The sequence below is a fragment of the Chaetura pelagica genome, unplaced genomic scaffold (assembly GCF_000747805.2).
Source record: "Chaetura pelagica isolate M959 unplaced genomic scaffold, ChaPel_1.0 scaffold90, whole genome shotgun sequence".
Classification (NCBI taxonomy): Eukaryota; Metazoa; Chordata; class Aves; order Apodiformes; family Apodidae; genus Chaetura; species Chaetura pelagica.
In genome coordinates this window covers 386,425-406,804 of record NW_009953496.1, presented here as the reverse complement: position 1 = coordinate 406,804, position 20,380 = coordinate 386,425, and the positions used below count along the sequence as shown (strand labels likewise).

The window sequence follows — 20,380 nt, the reverse complement described above, 5'->3', positions numbered from 1 at the left end:
AAAAAAAAAAAAAAAAAAAAAAAAAAAAAAAAAAAGTGGTGTCATTAAAAAGTACAGCCCTGGCTCCTAGCAGCTTTGGGTTTTTTAATCTTTTGTTAGAGAGAAAAGTCCTATGTAGTCCTATATAGTGTTTTGAGGGAGGGTGTGATCTCTTGTAGCAGTAAATTTGACGACCAAGTATCCTCTGCTAAGAAAATCCTGCCTTTAATTTTCTAAGTGCAGATTTGGATGCAGTTGGCCTCATTTTCACTGCTAGAATGGTTTCAGCTTCAGAGCAAAAGGTGCTTTTAAAATTAGCTTTGAGTGCATTTGAGGGTATAACTTAAGAACAGTGATACTGTAATAGCTCAGCCATTAGGTTGGCAGCCAAAAAGAGAACAAAGTGTCTGATAATATGATATCAATTCATCTTACCATGGAAGGCCTATCTTGAAGCACCTCAAAGCAGCTTCAGCCTTCTGCTTCCACTGGTTTAATAACTTCAGGGTTTGTTTTTTTTTTAAAATGCATTCTTTCACAGGGTAAGCACTAACACATAGGGTGTGCTGTAGAGAACATGCTTTTTCTAGTACAGCTGCTCTGGAAAGTGCTGCTGGTAGAGAGAGTATCCCAAACGTGGTGATGCACCAGGTCACCCTGATCAGTGGGACCATGAGCTCATTACCTCCTGTCCTGCTGGGGAGCAGCTGGGGCACATCATCCCAGCCAACAGCAGAGAGTTGGAGAGCCCAGTGCCTGGATGGTCACTGCTGGGCTGGTCCTGCTAAGGCTGAAGGTTCATTTACCTTTCCCTTGACTGGAGCACAGCTGGAGCAAGGTACATCAGGAAGTCTCTCATGCCTTCACCATGAGTGATCACGCCATCCTGTGTCAGCTGCGGGGCAGCAGCATGCCTGGGTCACTGCTGAGCAAGCCCAAGCTGTCCAGCAGTGTGGCTGGGTTGAAGAGCTGCCTCCTGTTGGCTGGCCATCGGGGAAGAGGGCCAGGAGGCCTCCCAGGTGTGGCCCTGCAGGCTGCAGCAGCATGGCTTTGTTTAAACTCCCACCTCCTTGGGTATGAAAGCTAAAAGTGTACATGCACCATGTGAAGGTAAAGCTTGATGTTATAATGTAGCTTGTTTAGGAAACAGCAGGGGAGTTGCAGTCTCACTGAGACTGCAGACTGGTCCCACTGAGATGCTAGGTTCTTCAGCAGAATAACTAGCCTTTTTTGAAATCCATCCTAATATTTGCTTTATTGCTATCAATCCCTTCCTTACCTAAATTACAGGCTGCCCAGGGAGGTAGTGGAGTCACCAGCCCTGGAAGTGTTGAAAAGAAATACAGATGTGGTGCTTAGTGACATGATTTAAGCACTGAACGGGTAGATTAGGTTATGTTGGTGAATTTAGGTTATGGTTCGACTTAATGATCTTTAAGGTCCTTTCCAACCAGGATGATTCTGTGATTCTGTAATGAAAGCCAAGTTAAGTGTGTGCACAAGCTGCAGTCTTTCTTTATGACTAAGCCTACACAATTTGGACATTCTGAGTCTGCTTTGTATTTCCTTAGATAAATTTCCCCCAACACTTTTGAGAATCTTTTTAGGAGTACACCAAAGGGAATGAATGGTATGATTATTCCTGACTGTTCAGCCCAGCACATACCCACTAGATTCTGAAAGAGCGATGTAAAGGTTTGATACCTAATTCAATATCTTCTGCTATCCAGAAACAACAAATGAAAATATATGATGAATTATAGTTCGCTGTGAAAAGCTGAAATTCATTTAGATAAAGTTTTGGGATCCTTAGGTTGTTCTGTAACTCATCTTAGAAACAAAGAGTTATTTGTATTAGAATTTTTGTACCACCTATACATTGTTTTATGGCATAAGTTAAAAGCAATAATGTAAGATGACAAACAAGATAGAAAACTTTTTCTGCTTACCATGAGTAAGATGTATATTTGACTAATGCCATTTAAAGAAGCCTTTCTTTCTAATGGGAAAAGGGACAGAGGTCAGCTTGTTCTGAATACCAGAGCACAATGTCAATGTATTTATAAGACTCTCAGAGGGATTAATAAATTCTAGATTTTGCACAAAAAAAGACAAGTGAATGTATATTTAAGGGAAGTTATTTTTCTCTTTTGAAAAGCAATGGATAGAGTGTCCTCTGTTTCATTATAATACAGGAAGTAAGATATCTTCTTACACTGACTTCAATGTGTAGCAGGCAACATTTAGTTACAGAACAAATGTGTTCAGATTTCAGTCATATTTTGAAGGTGTAACTGGCCATAGAATAATCCATCAGTCTTGCAAGTATCCAGGACAAGAATCACCCCACTCTTTTCAGTCTCATCTCTGAGACACAATTGAGTAGGTTTAGTAAGAGAACATGATCATTTAGAGCAAAAATGGGCCTTCTGGGTTCACTTATGTCTAGTGTAGTGACAGCAGTGTCACAAGCAATTGCATTAAATCCTCCCCTCTTGAATGTATCAGCCCTCATTTTCTAAGCTGAAGGGCAGTTTTCCTACTACTCCCATTAACAGGCTGTCTCACACTTGATGTCCAGTGGTCAGGTATCTTTTCCAGATTTTCCCATTACACTTATTTATGGCCATTGCTGCAAGCTTTCTGCATCTTAAATATTTCTTTTCTCTGGCTCTGCCTTCATCCCCCCTCCTCAGTGTGTATCTAGAGAAGTGGTGTATCTAAAGGGTGTGAAGAGGGTGTTAACTTGGCCCAGAAGAACTTTGGAGGAAGAAGAATTCCTCACCAGCACTTCCCAAGCAGCTCAGTTCAGTGCAGCCCACAGGGGCAATCAGAGAGGTGTCAGGCCTCGTGACAGCAGAGAGATAAAGCCTCTGCAAGCTGCAGTATTACCTTTAGACAGGGTAGTTTACTTTTAGACATTTGGATGGTTTAACTTCTCTTACTGGATAAAAACTGCTCAGAAGGTTGTAACAAGAAAACTAGTGACCTCTGGAGAACCTAGCATGTGGAAGCAGAAACAGTAGAAACAGAAGAACATGGTGTGAAGTAGGTGCCACAGCCTTTCTCTACCAGATGTCAGCAGCACTCCTGGAAGTCAGCCTGCTGCTCGGCTGGGTTGTGCCATAAAGGAATGCAGTGGGTGTATTTTTTGTGGGAATCAAAAGGGGGAGAAGCCATGTTTGGGCTCAGGATTTTGAGTATTCAGATAGAAAACAGATAGGATTACTTTTCGAATGTTAGAATTCTTTTATTTGACATGTTGCTGACTTTTCAGACTAGCCTTGATATATGCAGTCTGTACTCTGCCAAAGGAAACTATATGGTTTTGATTTGGTTTTAGAGGGCTTTTTGGTATATTTAATTGTCAGCATTAAGTAGTGAGTATTCTTCAGAGCTGTCAAAATTTCAGCCTTTTAGACAAAGAAAACAATTCTGTGTAGTCTTTTTTCATTGAAATGAGGGAAAGAACAAAGTGTGGTTAGCAAAATGAAAACATGATTTTGGCAGATAGGACCTTTTCATCTCCTGAGTTTCATGAGGGTCTGTTTTAAGTGTGGTGACAGTCTGATGGCTGGTCTGTGCTGATTGCAGTTTCCATTAAGTTACTTGAAGTGGTTTGCTTTGGGATCGCAGTGATCTGAAAAACTACATTACTGATGTGGACAAGGACAAGTGCAACAACTCCAAGCAGTTTGTCATACTGGGTAAAGCTAAAAATATATTAATGAATTGAACATTCAATACTTGAGCACTTCTTGGCATTGAAGGAAATACATAAATAGGGCAGGAAGGGTGGTACAATAGAAACCCATCTTGAGAATGAAATGGTTGGTGAAGAAGCCCCAGCATTCCCACTGCATACTACTTGGGGGGGGGGTATTGTCTATAACTTCAGTGTGTAAAAATTATGAAATGTGCAGTTTATTTACATATTTTGTCAGCTGTCATGTTTAAAATATTTCTCACCTGGCTGCACCGATGTTCTGCACATAGTGCTAGTATCTATGCATTAGGTAGGAACACAAAATTCATTACACTTAACAGACAAGAACATCCAGAGGACTTACTGCTCTTTTTTATTCTCTGTGCTATATTTCCCCTGACAAGAGTTTCGAGGCTTTCTACAACTGCTTGCAGAAAGCATCAAGACTAAAGACAGGCTTCTGCAGAATTTAAAATTGTTAATTATATAACTATAGCTGCATAATGTCAGCATCTTAGACTATGGAAAGTACTTATTAAAATGTTTGTTTGTTTATGGACTGTCAGAAGCAGCAACCTATAATTTTGTTACAACTCTTTAAGGAGTATTTTTTCTAGAAAAGTCCTGTGAGAGAAACTATCCCCTTTTCACTCATGGCTTTGCTCTTGTTGTCAGAGAAGCTGTGTCCTTACTAATGCTGCTATTTTCCCTTCCTTTTTTTGACAGCAAAAAAGCTTATCAGGAGCAATATTGATTCTATAATATTCACAAAGCACATAATGTAACATTTTGAGAGTCAATTGCTTTGATTCATGCCATTCCCTTAATACTGTTTTAAGAATATTAATAAATGTAGCCTCCTGGTAGCAGGCAGCATTAAGTACATGTAGTGCACAGGTGTTTTTAGAAACACTACTAGATCTATACGGGGGGGGAACAAGTAAATTTTCAGACAAAAGTCAATTATCAATTTTCCCCTAGAACTTAAATCGTCTTTTTAGTGATCAGACAAAGTATCATAGTAGTTAAATGCTTGCTAACATTTCAATTTAAAAAAACTTAGACATCTCCATTATAAACATTCATACTTCATTTCACATGTAAGCTTTAATGTATAACACATCTTAAGTCCATCTTGAGTGCCTTATTGCTTTCAAAATACTTACATATTGTGTTCAAACAACTAAAGTTCCCCTGTGTTCAGATGTCACTTTTGATTTTTAAGGCACAGTTTAGTAAGTAGTGAGAACCTCAGGACAAGAGGATGCTACTTTTCTTCGGCAGAAGTATTTAAAAAAAATTAATAAGGGCTTGAACTTCCTATTTTTTCCCCAGTTTTTCTGACAGTATGCTTTCACGTGACTCATGCATCTGGTAATACATACTTAAAACCTGTATGAACAATACTTAAGAGAACAGAATCAAATAATAAATATAAAGTTTAAAAAAAGGCAATGTTTTTCTACTGTCTCTGAAACAGCTGTAATAATGGAACAATGCAGGTCTTTTCAAAATAAACTCATTGCAATTTTGGAGAAAGGATAGATTTGATGAATTATGAAGATTGCTGAAGTAAATGATCTATTGCATGAGATCCACTCACTAGGGACAACATGAGGGAAGTAACTTAAAGTCACAAAAACAAGCAGTTAACTTACAAACTCACACCATACAAAACCACAATAATTCTGCCCTGCTGTGTGGATAAAATGTATTGCTGCAAGCTATAGATGTTAAAATAAGTAAGCAATTTACATTGTACATCTTTGAATTATTGGAAATATCACAAGGTACAATTCTCTTTCATACTCACTATTGCTTCAAATCATCAAAATACTGTTTGCAAAGAAGATTCCTAGGGGAAGAAAAATATATTAAAAGTTTGGACTGAGATAACTTACAGTGCTCTGTTGTAAAGAAGCCTATAGAGCTGTAATTATCCCCAAAACAAACATAAACCCTGGAAGTTTAGAAATAGGATCATATTTTTGACGTTTCAAATTTAATAACATATGGAAATATGAAACTGACTTGCAAGACAGTTTTATCTCCAGCTACAGTGATGTTTTGAGGTGGAAAATTAAACACCTGGCTTTTGTTGTTAAAACAGCAGTAGTCATTGAAATTCATTAATAATAATAATATATAATATAATATATCAATAATAACTATTATTTTAAAAGGAGAGGTAAAATGCTTAAGTGCTAGAGGAAGTAGAACAGTTTTGTGTTGCATTTTGAGGTTTGTAGTTTGCTATCCCTCCTTCTCCTTTAGCAGAATTAACTTTCCCTGTGGCACGTTTCTTTTGAATTGAGCAACTTTGAGGTGCAGAGCATTTCTCCTGAAAAGCCTCCATCTGTGCTCTGTGGGGCATCTCTGTTAATATTTTTATTACTTGTCAGTATAATCCACCAAGAGAAATACCCTCTATTCATTTGAACAGTAAGATTACTTCATTTCTGTGTCCTCTCTCTATAAGCAATTCAGTTCAGCATCCTAAACAACTCAAAGGGTAAATGAAGGACTTCCCAATCACAAAACCAAGTCAGGGACTGAGGAAGTGGGTTGGTAAAGACAGCATTTATCTGTGTGAAAAGCTTAAAGGTGAGAAGAACTGAATGAAGGAAAATGGAGGAGACTCTGGTTCTGCTTAATTTTCCACGTGTTTGTGGCAGTATGATATATGACTTGGCAGTATGATATAAAGGCTAAGAAACAGGATGATGAGCAAAGAACACAAAACAGACTGCCTTAAAAAAGGGGGCAGGAGGGGGAGGAAACCAGGTTGTGAAGAATTGTTTACGCGTGCTGTCAATAACAGAAATCGCACTCCTGTAACCTAAACAATTCATAATGTCTCATTCACAGCAGTTCTTCCAGCATGACAGGTAGGCAAGGGCATAATTTCAACATAGAAACTCAGGAGAAAGATGCCAGGAGTAATACAAGGTGCACTTGAATCACAACTGATACTGTAAAAGGGGTTGTTTGTGGTTTTAGTTGAATGCTCAAGCATTTTTGCAGTTGTTGTATAGAAGGAATAGTTTCCCACAAGATTAACAGAAATTTAATATAACTAAAGGCTTTATTGCAGCAAGGACTGTAAGCAGAGCCTTACATAAAAGCACACATAAAAAAATTGCTAGGAACTGTATCAGCCATAAAAGTCAGTCTGGCTGTAAGAGCTTGCAGGTATGCAACAAACTGTATGCTGTACCAGCTTTACAGGGAGTAAATTTATTTCTTTAAATATCTGGCAAATGTGTTGAGGTTTTTTAATTTTCCTGTAGTTTCCCTTCCTTCCCCTCCTATTTTGTCCACTTTGGCTTTTGCTTTTATCACTCTCAGATAGCATCTACTATGCTCCTTTTGGGACCATACATTTGCAACCACTTCTTTAAAACCTTTTATGTTGCACAGTTTCTCTTTCTTACAGTGATGGAAAGAAAGAAAGACATTACTATTTGAATTGCAGAAATGCACTCTGGAAAACAGTAACATGAAATTTCCATTTACTTAAAAGAAAAATTGTACCAACTCCAAACAATTATCCATCAAGAATGCATTTTCAGTTAATCTTTTTTGATTCTTTGCAGATGTTGTATACTGGCTTATATTGAGAATATTCATTACAGTAAATGAAATAATAATCTCTATAGTGATACGTATAACACCACCTGATCTCTGAGTAGTCCAGGAAGGAATTATTTATAGGTGGGGTCCAAGTTGTAATAGATCTGCAATTGAAAGGAACATGTCACTTTTTTAGGTAGTGTAGATAATTATGTAAGTAAATTGATTCTAAGTAGGAAATACAAAATTCTGCCAAGCAAAGCTTTTCTCTTGGGTGGATCTTCCTCGCGTTACTACCTATTCTCCTTTTGTAATAACTTGGTTTAGTAACTTGATTTCCCTGCCAGAACTACACCCACAGCACTGCAGATAGCAAATAGCATTTTCCTATGGGATTGCAACCCTGCCTTTTCATCCTGCTGCTGAAGTTCAGATACCCTTATTACATCTTTGTATAAACTGATAATATTTCTTCCTCATCCGTGTACTTTCTCAACTTTATGTTCAAGTTATTTTATATTTAAAACAATTGTCTATGAATTCCATCCAGCTTGTGATTTAATCCTGCCATATACCTCAGGCTTATTGAAAAAAAACCCACAATGTTGTTCAGAAAGTTTAATCCAGTTTGATGGCACTTAGAATGTTTGTGAAAATCTCACTGAAAAATAACTTCATATGCTGCTCACAGCAGTACATACCATTATATTATAACAGCAACAACAACAAAATCAGAAATGTGAATAGCAGTTCTGTGAATTCCTTATAGGTGGCTTTGGCACTTGGGGTATAGTTTCAGAATTGGCAGTTGAAAGAGTGCTGATTTTTATTTATTGTTTACTCTGAAATATTTTATTACACAGATGCATTATATAACCATTACACATTCCAGAAGTAGTGCTTTAACAATATTTGGGACTATATTCTGAAATGAACTCTAGATAGGTTGGTTTTAACAGGAAAAGCAAAGTTCTCCCACATCTTAATCCTGCAATACATGAGTCTGTAATTTCTTGCTAAACTTTTTTTTTTTCTTTTTTAGATATAAAACATATAATTTGAGGGTTTCTAAATAGGCTGATTTGTTATAATGATAACTTTTTTTACTGTTAAGTTACTGGAACAACTGGAGCACACCTAATGAATTCATTATAATCTGACACCTCAATGCCATGCTGGAATTATTCTAAACTTCATGCAACTTCGATACTGCAAATTCATTAGCAAGCCTTTGATGAATGTTGTTTTGGAGCAAGCAGCTAGTCTGTGTTTCCAGTTGGAAGTTAGATTAATAATGATGAGAGAAGGGAAACCTGTTTCTGACAAAAACAGTTTGTCTAGCTCAGACCAAAAATGACCCATGAAGAACCTTCTCAGATTTAGTTGCTCAAGAAGAGCTACCCAGTCCTCTGGGAAGAAACTCTTCTCTGCCTTTTCATGCTTCATCAAAGCTCTTTGGTTGAGGTCAGTTTACTTAAATTGTCTAACTTGTACAAACTATTACTTCATAAGGATGTAACTTGAAGTTTAGGCTTCACCAAGTTAGAGTATTCATTTTCCAGTCTTCCAGAATAAGAGTTGGTGAGTGCTGATGGGCTCACAAATTTGGCACACAGACCTATGGCTTCTAAAGGTTATTTTATTAAAATAGTATTAAATAAGATGCTTACACAATAAAAATAACTTATAATAGGCATATGTAATAGTTTTTAATAGGATCCATTTATAAAACCAAGATGATTGCTTTACTAAACATGAAAAATTAATTTGGAAATATATTTTTGGTTTTTTTACATTCTTGGCATCAATTAACATCAATTTGTTAGCTTCTTAACACTACTTTGTGAGAATAACTTTAAAATTTCCCAAGCAGAATTTATCTTTTTTTCAGCTTGAACCTTAATCTTGAGCCAAAAGAGGGGAAAAAAAAATCTCTGAAAGACTAATGGTAGCATAAAATCAGTTATCATACTAGAAGAATTAACTCTGGTCTAGTTACTGTACTTCAGAAGGTGCTTGATTACTGTTATTTCTATCAGATACAGTAACACTTTATTCTGCCATAAATTCTGTAAATCTAGTCATCAATCTATTTTCATATTTGTTTATTTTTAAAATAAATTCTGACTGAACAGCTCAGTGACCAGTAGAGTTAACTATTGCCAGAGTTGTTGATTTGGTGAGATGTAGGTACCGTGCTGGAAGGTTTAATGAAGTATCATTTAATTAAAAGTTTCTCATTTCTGTACTTGCTTTGGGGTAGCTCATTTTTTAGAATGCTTAAGTTGTCTGAAACCTATTTCCCACAAAACAGTTATGTGTGTTTTTAACAATAAGGCATCCTATTACAAAATATTAAAAGTTTAATAAAAATGCAAACAGAACTCTGAAAGATTCTGGAAGTTTTCTAATTATTTCTATCTTCTCATAAATTTAGCCTGCTTATACATTAATACATTTTGTAGCAGGTTCTTTGAACCCTGTTCTGTCAATTCTTTAATTATAAATTCAAATATTTTATACCCAAATGAGCACAAAAAACATGTTTTACAGAATATATTTTTTTAAAGTACCTAGTTATTCCCCTGCTAGTTTCCCAGTCTGACAGTAAAGCTTTTTTATATGCACTCGGAATACATGACCACAAATTAGCTTGACACCAACTCAGCTTCTGTAATTCTTTCATCTTCCACAGTGGTGTGTGTAGTTTGGATCTTAAGGAAACTGTTTTTCCACCTTTCCTCTTTCATATTGAATTCATCTTTTTATAGGTTAAATTATGCAGGATTTGCTTAAAGTACAGGAATCTTTAATCTTCTTTACTGCTGCTTTAAAGTTTAGGTGTGTTTTTTTTTCAGTAGGTACTAGTGTTAAAAACATACAATCAAGGAAGAAAGAAAGGGATGGTGAAGTTTTCTGAGCCAGTAATGGGTCTGGAGGTGGGTAGAAGACTTCCTTACTAAGTGCTTTGCTCTAATAGTAGTGGAGAATAAAGCGTAGCTTTCAGTGACATATTCTTGGCAGGAGCAAAAAAAAAATTGGTAAATAAAACTTGTAGAATTATTCTGCTCATGCTTCTAGATTAGAGAAGATTTTTCATGCTTATAAAAACAACCTTTACAGGTGTTTAAATGGGAAGGAATAACTACATTCAATGTAGTTCTCTTCATAACACTGTTTTTGTTTTGTTTGTAATCCTGGCTCTCTGGTTAATAGTTCTCCATACTGATATTTTGTTCACGTTTTCTCTCTTGTGTAATGCAAATTTGAGAACTGTTTCTAGATCTTACAATTTCAATAGAATAAACCAGAATACTGCTGAAGTTTGTCTCCTCTCCATTACCCTTTAAAGAGTGATAGCATACTTTATGTGTGGGCTTCTAATTAAGGTGCTCTCCTCTGTTGTTTTAATTCTGTTTCTCTCATAAGGGAAGGTTGTTTTCCTGGATTTCATAATCAGTCACTGTTGCCAATGGCACCAACTTCACATTCTCTCTCTAGGAGATGTGTATGTTTTTATTCTGCTTGGGTTTTTTTTTTTCCAGACCCTATTCTAGATTGATAACTGCAGAGGTATTCAGTCTGGGAGGGAAAATTCACTGGATTTTGGGAATGCCATATAGACTCAGAGACCTGACATTAATCAGTGCACTCACTGAGTCAGGCATTTTGAATATGAGTTATGTCTGCATGTAATTGACATGAAATGGTATCATTAAGCCCATCCCTTAAAGTCAGAATTAAAATGGGAAGAATGGAATCAAGTGATGGCTAATTGCCATTAGAAGTGAAATTACCTGAAACTGCTCAAAGTATAAAGGGAAGGAAATAACAAATCTTAAAATTGAATTGTATGTTTTAGGTCTTCCCAATATTTTTTAGAAACTGTGCTGCATAAATGGCTCCAAGTTGTAGCAAAATTAATCATTACTGATGTGAACTAATCTGTGTTGGTTTGGCTGCACTTTGAGGATATGCTGGCTCATGGTATCCATTTTCCTTTGTAAGCAAAGGCAATATGGAGAAAATCCAACCACCATATAAGACAGCTTTGTCTTTGTCCTGTGTACTTTACCAAATGTTACCAAAGGGTTTGAAATCATGTATGTTTCAGGCCATAGAGACCCATCTCATTCGCAAATCAAGCAGCGGACTGACATACATCGCTGAGTGGAAGGGTGGACTGCTTGAGCATAAGATGGGACATCTGACTTGTTTTGCTGGAGGCATGTTTGCTCTTGGAGCAGATGGAGCACCCAATGACAAGACAGGCCATCACATCGAGCTTGGTGCTGAAATTGCCAGGACTTGCCATGAATCCTATGACCGGACAAGTAAGCGCTCTGTTGCTGAATTCAGTTTCACAGTTTGACTTTGTCTAATGCTGAATTAAAGTTGTATGATGGTGAGGACTTGTCAGCCTTTCTGAGCAAATGCTGCTTTGCTCTCACAGAAACTTCAAGAATGGCTGCTTTGTTTATAAATAATTTCTCTGCACCTGAAGCATATCTCCTCACTCTAGTACTTAACACAACAGCCTTTTTTTTTCACTTTCCCAATTTTGTATAGCCAAAAACAAATAAGAGAGGCAGCCTGTTCATTTATACATCCATATAGCTATTAATCATGTTTTATGCACACAAAAAATATTTTATTCTTAGTTCTGTTGTACAGTACAATGCTGCAAACAATAGAATTACACAAAGAAAGTGGATTTCTACACTTCAAATGTCTTTGGATTCTTTAATCTTCTTATAAAAACAACCCTGGCAGCATTTCAGGTCCCAGAGTGTATTTTCCAGTTTGATAGAGAAAAGTAAATATCCTTGTCTTTAAAGCAAAATTTCACATGTTGCTAGTTACAGGAGGTCTTCCAGCATGCAAATGTTAGCATGCCTGTTCAAACTGGAACTGCTGTTTAAAATGTTGATGAAGAAGAGCTCTCTCCTGCTCTGAATTATTTAGAAAATATTTTAAAAAGGAGCTGCTGCAGGTTCTTTCAGAAATTATATACCTTTTGGGTATCCTGGCTTTATGCCACATGAATGGGTAGTTGATTTGCTAGGCTACATAATTTGAAAGCTTTTTAAATTTGAGCCTGTGTTTTTATATTGGCTAGGCATGAAACTGGGACCAGAAGCCTTCAGATTTGATGGTGGTGTTGAGGCCATTGCTACAAGACAAAATGAAAAATACTACATCCTACGACCCGAGGTCATAGAGACCTACATGTACATGTGGCGCCTCACTCATGACCCGAAGTACAGGCAGTGGGGATGGGAAGCTGTAGAGGTAATGCTCTGTTAGACTTCTTTTTTATTAAATCCTAATATGTTGTTCTGTAAGCTATTGAATGAAATCTGGATGTTGTTTAGCAGCTGGAGAATAAACATTTATTTTAAATCAGTAATATCAACACAAAATTCTTAGAGAGTCATTTACTAAACAGATGAATTAAGATAATTTTGAAAAAAGCAAATACTGCTGGTGTTGTATATTAGAAAACTACCTTGTGATTTCTCCTTAAATACTTCTCAGATCAGGGTCATATTTGGATATACTGCTCGAGTATTACTGCATGTGAATGGAAGAGCAAATGTATGTCAAATTTCAGCTTTGGACATAAGTTCTCATAAGGACTCATAAGTTTTACGAAGTGTATTTTCAACAGTAATTGTAAAAAGGTGATTTTTAATTAAGGCGACAAAGGCCAAGAGAAAGTACTAGGTAGTACCAAACACTCTAAAAAATTAGTCACTTGCAAAGAGCATAAGTCATCTGGACTGAACTCCATTAATGATAATCTTTTCTAATTTTAAATTTCTGTGTCTCACTTGTCTTTGAGCTTCAACTGGTCATGCTGAGCCTAGCTATTTGTGTTTGTCTAGTAAAAGCATTCCAAGAGGGCAGCTAGTCTATAATTGGTTTACCAAATGCATTGTTTCCCCTATTGCACTGATTAATTACTCTTACTGTTAGAGATGAGAGCCTTTGGATTTACCATGTTTCATCCTCCAGGTATGGGTCATCATTACACTTGTAGAGTTCACATATTTCTCCTCCCATTGATGTTGCCCTTGCTATATTATCTGCCTTTCTCTATTCCTTTGCAATCTTTAAGCAGACTGAGATCTTAGAGGAGATACAGGAAGCTGAAGAACATTATTTTCACAGCGCTGTATACTTAGGAAAAATACAAAAAAAAACCCCAAGAAAACAAAACTGTTTGCAGTATTTGTTCGTATTGACCTTTCCTTTGCTTTCCAGAATTTAAAAAACATCCTGTTTGTCAGTTTGCCCAGCACCTCTTTCTCCTAGGAGTGTATGATTATAACTTTCTTGGATGGGCCTACAGCACTAGTTGTGGCAGTTTGCTCTATGCTAAGGAAAGAGTCTGTAGACTTTTGACTTGCAATTTCTCATCCCCAATGGACCCTAGTACAGATCTGTTCTGGGGTTATGACTCCATATACCTGGCTGCAACATGACGTCTGCCAGTTACCTGGCTCCCTCAAAATAGCCAAGATCTGTAATTGTATTCAGTAGTCACTGTCTGAGATACTGGTCGTATCTCAAATGTCATGCAAATGTTGCTGAGTGTTGTGAAAATATCAGTAATTAGATAGTCTTGAAGAATGACATAGTAAAATCTGCTTCCTATTAAAGAATAGCTGCTAGCATTAACTACGTATTTACGCTCTAACTCCTCCTTGTTGGAATAGTCACAGCAATTCCATAGCTGCAGTCAACTCTGTTTTCAGCTAGGTAGGTGGTAGTTGTTTAGGACATCTTATTTGCATCGCTCAGGTGTTGCCTCTATCAGCCCTGAAACAATATGCTTCTGAGTTAATGATTCCAAAGCAATTTTTATTAAAATAAAAACTCCAATTTAGAGTGCTGTTCCTGTACTTTCTTCTTCACTAACACACACACACACTCCCCTCATAGGCACACATTTTACTACTGGAATCTTCCCAGGCAGATTATAATTGGAACATTTACAATGGCTGTTTGTGGATGTCATCCCACCAGGCTTCACCAATGCCAAGTGTTCCTTCCTTCTCCAGGAGATGTTTTGCCTGACTCATTGTTGCTGTCCACACTGATAACATTGTTATACATAATTGAAATGTTTTCCTTAATATTATTCTTTATTCTGTTAGTTCAGTTTGTTTGTGTTTATTTGAAGTTTGTACACTCATTTACCTTCTTAGTGCTCCCCACGTGTTCTTTGTTGAACATTCTTGTGGTTACTCTCCTCTGGCTCTAACATAGTGGATTAGAGCCCATGTGTGGGAGATACAGCTGGTGTCATTCTGTACAGACCCATCTTCCACTGTCCTAACGTGCATCTGGTTGTTTCACAAAAAGAAATCTTACAGCTTCCCAGAAGTTATACAGGCAGTTGTAGGTTTCAAGTATTTTTTTATTATTTTTTTTTTCTTCTTCTTTGATGTTTATTGCCCATACAGCTCCACCTGATACTGTATTTTTTTGTTCCAGCATGTGTCATGATATTTTATCACAACTGTTTCATAAATTCTACTTCCTCTTGCACCAGAGAGCACATCACTCCACCCTTCTGTTTTTGAGGAAGTCCCTGACCACTGAATATGGTTAATCACCGATACCTGGTGCACAAAGAGGAAGCTGAAAGTGAAACAAGAAAAAAGGGGCAACTGCCAGACCATTTGTGTTACCAAAAAAAGTTGTTCAGGTGTGTCATGTCCATTTTCAGCTCATGACACTGATAATAAGAACTCACTAGGTTTGTTTCCCGGTGCCCTTCTAGTAGAAGAGGAGGCTGCTTTATATATAGGTCATGACTTCTAAACCCTCCAGCAGGTCTATGAATTATTTCTCTAGCTTTTGTAAACTAAACCCATGCTCTAGCTTCTCCATTTTTTCTTTGAGAAACTTGCTTTTCTGCTTTGAGGCCAGGATCATTCTGTATGTACTTCAGCAGTTGGAAAAAATACAGTTAATGACCAACAGCAATATCCACTGTTACTGAGTCAGAAGGGCTTTATCAGCCTAGCTCTTGAAAGTCTCCCTTTCTGCAGCAGCACATATTTTGAATTCACAGCACTTCTTTTGTTTTTTCCCTTTATGATACTTTGAGGCTGTCAGCCAGTTTTCACTCTGCTTGATGTTTTCCATTACTCCAGCATAACTGATCTTAGCCACCCTCATTTTCTGAGAGCTACTAATTTAAAATGTGTTTGATTGTTTCTTCCCACCCACCACTATGCCATTGTCAATGTGAAATCACTGTACTCCTTAAACTGCAAGTATGAGCACAAAAGACCATTACTGGCAGTTGAAGGACAGTGACAACCAAGAGCCCTTTCTTTCCTCATGCTAATGCCGCACGTGCATGTCCTGTTCCTTTAGTTAAGTGTAAAGTAGTTTTGAGGGGTAAGATGCTTCACATCTGCCTTAAGTAGATACCACTAAATGGCTAAGATGGTAAGAGTTAAGTTAACCTCTTAGTTTCCATCACAGCAGTATGTTCAGGTACCTATAATGGTATCTCCCTACAATGAACTTACAAAGAAGGCTCTAACTACATGTTAGAGCACATAAACTCCAAATGCAATTTGCTTTTCTTTCACCTCACTCTGTTTAGAATGCAGATGTTTCCTTGAATAATAGCCTGTCCTTCAAGTTCTCCTTCTACTGTGCCTTGGAAAACATAATCTTGTGTCTGACATTGAAAGTCCAGACACAGATTCAGCGTTTGAATTCATTGCAGGTTGGAGTAGGCAAGAGGGAAGGACTACCAGCCAGGGGAAATTACTTGTTTAAACTTAAGTATATTTGTCACTTAGTAAAAGTGTCCAGGAAAATTAAAGAACCTAAAGACATAAAAAAAAAAGATAAATAGGCCTGTTATACTTTAAAGGATCTCTCCTAGAGAAACATCTCTTTTAAAATACACAATAGGCAGCTTAGTCTCCAGTGAAGACTATGGAGAGCCTGACATGCAAGCTAAATATATGCAGATAGCTACAGGGACTCCAGCAAAAACAAGGACGTTTAGGATATCTGAACACAGCAAAACACAGATCTTGAACAGCCTTAGAGCAAGTGGAGGTGATGGATACCTCAGTAATTATTAGTGACTTTTATTCCCATTTCTCATCAGAAAACGCTTATTCTGTCTGTTTGCTTGGCTTAGACGTATCTTCTGCCTTTTCATATCTTCTTGCTGTGTGTGGTTTGAAATGCAGCACCTTTCTGTGAATGAAATCTATCACTTCAGTGATATTTGTAGTCACTTCAGAAATTGAGGAAACAGTTGTGTTCCATCTCACCACTGGGGGTTTGATAATGCTGCAGGTATTTATTTCTGCCTGAAAGTTGTTACTTCAGTACCTGTCTCTACAGCAGGCACCATGTTTCAGAGTAGTGTGGTCCTGAGTAAATGTAGTAATTCATCATCCTTATTGTCATTTTCATTTTAAAAAAATATTTAGGGCTAGAGAACACTTTCTGGGTTTGTTTTGAATAGTGAGTTGTTTTAAATATAATCATCTTAGATTCCCTTTGCTCCTTTATTATGCTGCATCATACCAGAGAGTTATTACAAAACAACTAGAAAACTGAAGAAGCTAAGAATACTTTCAACCTTGTGAAATAGGTCAATTACAAAGAAAAAAGATTAATAACTATATTTAAACAAAATGGTGGTAAGAGAACTCATACTTAAATAAGGTATTGAAAGCCGTCAATTTTAAAGTGTTACAGCTCATACGTAAGTATAAAGGTACCACTTTCTAATGCAATCACCAATCTAAAATAAAGAAAAGCAGCAAAGTTTATTAAACAGTAAAACTGTATATACCTTCTACACTTCCAGCACCAGGTTGATGGGGTTTTGCCCTTCTGTATGCACCCATCATCTGATCTGTTTTCTTCTTCAAAATTAGCTGATCACATTCCTGTGGGCAGAAATTACATTTTTTAAGGGATCCATGTGCTCGTTTTAATGGTAAAACAGGAATCAATCACCTGTTTTAGAACTTTTCACACAGTTTGGAAACTAGATAGAGAAAAATACATTCTTATTTTTACATGTAAACATATTCCATAGAGTCCAGCCACATACTAGTTTTCCATCTACTCCTGTGTAACAGACAAAGCTTTTTCAGAAAGATATCAAAGGAAAATTGTACCTACTGCATAAAAGAAATTCAGTCACAAGCCAATATCAGGGGAAAAATTAAATAATTGCAAAGAGAAACCAAACAAATTTCATAGAAAATGGAGAGCTGCCTTTCCTTTTTCAAAATTACTTACAGGAGGTAAGAAAAAGATGGGTCTTTATCATGGTATTCAATTTTATCGCTATAATTTTTAAGCACTAAAATATGACCAAGGTATATTTGACACAATCTCTGAAAGCTGATAGACAAATCTGCGAGGTGAAAGGCTATTGTTATTCCTATTTTTAATAAGAGGAAAAGGAAAATAAATTAAAATCTATGTATCTTTACATCCATGTATTCAAATATCTTTCCATCTGAATACTGGTTTGTGTTCACTTCTTTGATTATTAACTTCTCAATTTACTTCTCTTCCTACATGTACAATTCAACATGTGTGCCTATGTCTTTTTATAAAGAGTTTTATATTTAGGGCTTTATCTAGTTTTCATCTCTTTATAAAAAAATCTGTGACAGGGTGAGGGTTTTTTTGCTAGTTTTATTGTGAAACAAATTAAAAATGACAGGTGATTCATTTTCTTAATGCCACTATGTTTTTCCCCCCCCTGTTCAGGCACTGGAAAAACATTGCAGGGTAGATGGTGGCTATTCTGGCCTTAGAGATGTTTATAACAATCATGAAAGCCATGACGATGTGCAGCAAAGTTTCTTCCTTTCAGAGACACTCAAGTAAGTAAAGAAAATTGACTGTCATTAATATTAAGTAGTTCTGTTTATCACCTATATAGATGTATTTATCATTATCCTTGACATACAGCAAAATCTGACTGACATAGTAGAGCTTTTATTAGGTGATGGGAAGGAAAATTGCCTTTTTTCCCTTCTACATCAAGAAACTAAATTGTGACTTTTGAAAATCATCTTCTGATACAAGTACCTAATAGTCTTTGTTGAGAAACTACATCTAGCTTTGATAGGATTTAATTATATAGTCTGACACTAGTGAAACAAATTGAGTAGACAGAGGACTTATCAGGCTTGTTGCATACTTTTCATTTTAAAACTTCCAAAAAAAGAAGTCAACTTGCATGGTAAGTTTGTGTGGCTTGTGAAGAAGAAAACCAAAAGCTTTCATTATCTATCGCCATCTTCCCACTTTTTATTGAAATAAAGGAAGTTGTGTCTTGTGTGTTTCATGGGGATTTTTTGCTGTGCAAGGGAAGGTTGCAAAGACCAGAAAGCAACAATCATGCCATTTCAACAGAAAACGTGATACTCAAGTAAATGAAATATCATAAATACATTTATGTACATCCTGGGTTTTTTGTTTGTTTGAGGTAGTGCACTGCCTCTACAATACCTTTTAAATTGGCCTATCAGACCAAGAAAAGCCTTCAGGGAAGGATAGTGATTGAGAAAAAATTAAATTTTATTTGTGAAGCAGACTTTCATTTATAAGCAAATTTCACTAATCATGCTACAGTAGCTACTACCCTGTATCAGAACAGTAAATAAAATGTTGGATTTGGTTATTGTTTACTGTTGGTTGTAATGGACCTTATCTTAGTAAATGGCTGCCCAACCTCCCACTCTAGTGCTAGTTTCTTCTTTTAAAATCCTAAGCCACTGGTTGTTCTCAGAGTTAAGACAGCATTAGACTACAGTATTTTCATTCCTACACCTTGATATATGTGGATGTTCAGGATGAAAAAAATGACTGTGGTTGTATATTATCAAAACAATATGTAATAAAATTACAAAGGATGAAATGGAAGTGAAATTAACTGATATTTAACCGTGGTAGCCTCACCTTCCTTGTCCTCTATTAGGATAGAGGTGTTATTTTGTTGGTCTCCAGTTGCTATTGTCCATGAGTCCGATCTTGATTTGAGAAGCCCTAAATTGTGATGCTGGGACTTACTGGTATTTAGTGTTTGGTCAGCTGTTACGACTGATTCATATAGGGAAATCAGATATTTATGTTTTTCTGAAAACTACTGTAGCTTCACTTCCCTGATATGGTTACATTTCCTGCTTTTTTTTACAGGTACTTGTATTTGCTGTTTTCTGAAGATGATCTTCTTCCATTCGATCACTGGGTCTTCAACACAGAGGCTCATCCTCTCCCTGTTCTTCAGAAAGATGATGGGAATAAAGAAGAAAATGAGAAATAGATTAAGTTAAACTTTGCTTCATTCCTTATGTTTCTTTCCAGGACTTGGGCACATAGTTTGGTTTTAAATTCCCAAGTTAAATTTATAAATCAAGTGTTTTGCAGTCTGTTTTCTTTAACAGAAAATATTTATGAATGGACCCCAACTGATTATGATAAAACTTAATTCCTTTTATCCAGCTGAACCACTTCTTAGAAGAGAAACAGGACATCCCTCCAGTTTTTGTTAGGCTGCACTGCCATCTTGGCCAAAAAGAGCAAAGAGTCTGCATGTTGTTTCCTCTTATGCTTTTAATTTGACTGCAAAATTCTCTTCTCCTCTGTGAGGAGATGTCTGCTTTAAGCTGTAATATTTTGCCATGTTGCAAAAAGCCATATTGAAATAAGTATGAAGAGCTTTTTTTGTTTTGTTCTATGTTAATTTGTATTGTGTGTCATTCAAGACAAATCTTGTGACTGTGACAGCCTCTTCTTATGCGGGTCTATCATTACTGGATAAAGTATCTGATGTATTTCATTGTCAACAAAGTCAACATAGGAATATTTTCATCTCATGCAGACACAACTCTGAAACTGCAGTATACCTTGAAGTTAGTCTAAACTTAGTTTTTATGAATTTAGCACATTAGTTAGCAGACCTTAGTTTTTCAGGTTTTGATTAGAATATTGTAGTAGAATAAATTGTTTCCTCTCTTTTCTAAGTGGTGTTATTCTCATAGCTTCTGTCAGGCTACTATGGGATAAAATAAGATAGTAATTTTTTTATTAAGTAAAAGGGAT

At 36.5% G+C, this 20,380-nt stretch overlaps 1 protein-coding gene across 1 annotated transcript in view; it reads left to right on the top strand.

Moving 5' to 3' along the window:
• The window catches only part of MAN1A1 (mannosidase, alpha, class 1A, member 1), a 104,573-nt gene extending 84,566 nt beyond the window's left edge, over positions 1–20,007 (top strand). Inside the window, exons 8-11 of the mRNA XM_009999091.1 lie at positions 11,373–11,592; positions 12,378–12,550; positions 18,041–18,156; positions 19,475–20,007. Of these exons, the coding sequence (XP_009997393.1) occupies positions 11,373–11,592; positions 12,378–12,550; positions 18,041–18,156; positions 19,475–19,601 (636 nt within the window). The 3' untranslated portion in view covers positions 19,602–20,007. The remainder of the gene's footprint in view (positions 1–11,372; positions 11,593–12,377; positions 12,551–18,040; positions 18,157–19,474) is intronic.
• Positions 20,008–20,380: the final 373 nt, after the last annotated feature.